At 41.4% G+C, this 3065-nt stretch overlaps 1 protein-coding gene across 1 annotated transcript; it reads right to left on the bottom strand.

The window, feature by feature from the left end:
* Positions 1 to 296: 296 nt before the first annotated feature.
* Positions 297 to 2219, bottom strand: LOC115245848 (lamin Dm0-like). Its single transcript, XM_029824340.1, has 2 exons — positions 1641 to 2219; positions 297 to 945 (listed from the first exon to the last, which is right to left on the bottom strand). The coding sequence occupies exons 1-2, from the start codon at positions 2024 to 2026 to the stop codon at positions 297 to 299; spliced, it is 1035 nt and encodes a 344-aa protein (XP_029680200.1). The 5' UTR covers positions 2027 to 2219.
* Between the last annotated feature and the right edge of the window lie 846 nt (positions 2220 to 3065).

Genomic DNA, 3065 nt, shown 5'->3' with positions numbered 1-3065 from the left:
GATGTTCGTTATCATTCCGCAAGCGTTTGATATTGAGCTCGAGCATAACGCGTTCCGTGTCCGTCTCGTCGAGCACCTTTCGCTTGTTAGAGATCACGTTGCTGTACCCGGCCTCGATGTTGGACATCTCCCGAGTGACGGTTTTCTGGGTGATTTGCACCTCCCGCCTCAGCCGGGAGTTCTCAGACTGGAGATAACGTATCGTGTCGATGTAAGATGCCCGATCGCTGGGGCTGAGCGGGCTGCCGGGCTGTCGGCTGACGATCGGCGTCAACGTGCTCGGCGGCGATTGGATGCTACTCCACGACGACGAGGTGGCGGTTGTCGCGGAGGACGGGATGGTTGTTGCGGAGGACGGTACGGTTGTTGCGGAAGACGGGACGGTTGTTTTCATGATTTCTTTCTTCCATTGCAATTCTTGAATAACAATCTAATAAATAAGTAAAACTTTTCGGTTCTAATGAACTGTCGCCTAATAATGGTGTTGTCCAAAATTGACGAGATACAGGATACCTCACAGAAATTAACAAAAGACTCGCTTGACTATTCGGATTGTCTTCACGGCCAGATGACACGTCTATCAAAGGATCCTCCCCTCTCGAAAACATGCACAAAACTTCCTGCAATGCCTGATGAATAATATCGCTAGAATTCATTCTTCTCTGTGTTTGCATGTATGCTGCCATTTGCGGCAGAAATATGCTTCCCTTTATAGGGCTTTTCCACGATACGCATAAGACACGTGATATGATAACGCTTGCAAAATCGACTTGCATCTTCATCACCTGATGTTTCAAAGCGAGCAATGCTTTCAATTGCTTTGAACGACTTTCTATCTCCGTAAGTGTGTTGCACTTCGCCCACGATTGCAAATCACTGGAGCCTTTTTCATGTATCATTGCATTTCGTTCTGCTATCTGCAAATTCTTTGTCTTCTTCTCCAATCTAGAGAACATACGTTAAATAAAAATGTTAGTCATATTCATTAAATCACAAACATATATCATTTATTTCCGTTAGTAGAATAACTATCTCCGATATGAATACATTTACTGTACTAAACATTTTAACTCTCAGTATTTTTGAAAATGCTCGCTAAGATTTCTATGAGCTATTACATCAGAGCATGATTTTATAGTGGCAGCTGTTATTCATTATAATTTAGTAAACGATATGTGTACCCGATTAAGTTTAGTTACATAACATATCTTCTCAACTTTCAGAATACATTATATATATTTGCTAAATAAAAATTAATTAAAATACCATTTTAATTACTTCAAGATTCTTGTACTAATATCTGTTATTTTTTAATACATAGCATAGGCTCTATAGCATTGAAATCTGAACGTTACTACTGCAGTGCACTTATTTTCATTAAACAACGGTACATATCTATCATGCATCCAACAAGCGACCCAATTCATGTTTAAGCACAAAACGGAATGAAAATTCTTACATCGAGTTATTTCTGTATAGAAATTCACATTCTAGACAGACACAATGATTCTCAAAATATCACAAGCTCAATTACGGCAATATCTATCAATATTAATATAATTTTTATTAACACCATTTGACTTTCCTACCCATTTCGCAAGTAAAGAAACAATGTGAAAAAATACTACAGTATCACTTACTTGTTCTTGAGATCTTCGTTATCATCCCGCAAGCGTTTGATATTGAGCTCGAACTTGACGCGTTCTGTGTCCGCCTCGTCGAGCAGCTTCCGCTTGTTAGAGAGTACGGTCTCGATGTTGGACATTTCCCGAGTGAAAGTTTCCTGGGTGGTTTGCACCTCCCGCTTCAACCGCGAGTTCTCCGAATCGAGATAACGTATCGTTTCGATGTACGATGCTGGACGATCGTTGAGATTGAGTAGGTTGCCTGGCCATCGATCGACGATCGGCGTCAACGTGCTCGGCGGCGATTGGATGATATTCCACGACGATGAGGCGGTGGTTGTCGCGAAGGACGGGACGGTTGTCGCGGAGGACGCGGCGGCCGCCGTATTCTTCCTAGGCATCGTTGTCGTCGTTGAGGTTAGTGGGTACGTGGTCTTTCTCTCGTATGCGGTTTCCCAGTTACGTGTCGCTTCTTCTTCTGCTTCTTTGCTTGAATGGCTCCTGGCTCCTGCCTTCGAACGAACGTCAATACGGTCAAAATCTAGCGTATAATGTATACAGAAGTGGCGTTAAATGAGAATACAAAGGCGTTAACAATAACTCGCCGCGCACCTAGCAACGCCTGAGTAGGAAGTCTCTTCTCGCCGCGCGCTTGTGTAAGGCATGGATTGGCCCATCTTTTTAAATTAATTTCTTAATAATTATTACGAATATCGCAAAATGGTAAAGGACTTCTTCTCGGTTTCATATGCTCTACCTCCACATGGCGGGTGATCCGCGAATTATAGGACACCCTGTATAGTATGTATAATAAATCTACATATATGTATATAGGCGTAAAATAATAGTCATGAGTGTAGAAGTGTAGTGTAGAATAGTGTGTGAGCTGGGACATCATTCGATTTCTTCTGATTGGCTGAAATCCTTTTTGGTCAAAAATGGCGAAATCGGAATATTTGTAAAAATAGTAACTAGTCTAAAGTCCATTTCAAACTATACATTAAAGATTGTGATTGGAGATTAAAGATTGAAATTTAACCAATCAGATCAAAGAAAATCTTAGTTCCTTGTGCTAGTAGCTTTTTATGAAACTGTTCAGTAGTAATCAAACGTGATTGGCTTTTACTTTTAACCAACAAATCAACGGCTGCGGTCGGAAAGACGCTAGAAATGCTTCGAAGCGTTTGATTGACCAATCAGGACAAAGAGAATAAAGATTTCTTTATTCTAATTGGTTAATGCAATGCTTCGAAGCATTTCTAGCGTCTTTTCGACCGCAGCCAATGTGTAATACACTGTGTCGTCTTTGTATCTTGCTGGAAAACGCCCATAGTATACCAGTATACCTAGGCCGGTATTCATAGTCCGTTCTTATATCCAAGATCGTCTTAAGTGTGGTCTTGGGTCGTCTTAAGATCCCATTCAACCAATGAAATGGCC

This window comes from Formica exsecta, unplaced genomic scaffold (assembly GCF_003651465.1).
Source record: "Formica exsecta isolate Colony F162 unplaced genomic scaffold, ASM365146v1 scaffold1327, whole genome shotgun sequence".
NCBI classification, from domain to species: Eukaryota; Metazoa; Arthropoda; class Insecta; order Hymenoptera; family Formicidae; genus Formica; species Formica exsecta.
The sequence above is the reverse complement of the archived record's forward strand: the minus strand, read 5'-3'. Positions and strand labels throughout refer to the sequence as shown.

Coding starts and splice junctions, on each gene's coding strand:
- LOC115245848 (XM_029824340.1), bottom strand. CDS start 2,026: ATGCCTAGGAAGAATACGGCGGCCGCCGCGTCCTCCGCGACAACCGTC. Junction 946..1,640: donor AACGAAGATCTCAAGAACAA/GTAAGTGATACT, acceptor TATGTTCTCTAG/ATTGGAGAAGAAGACAAAGA.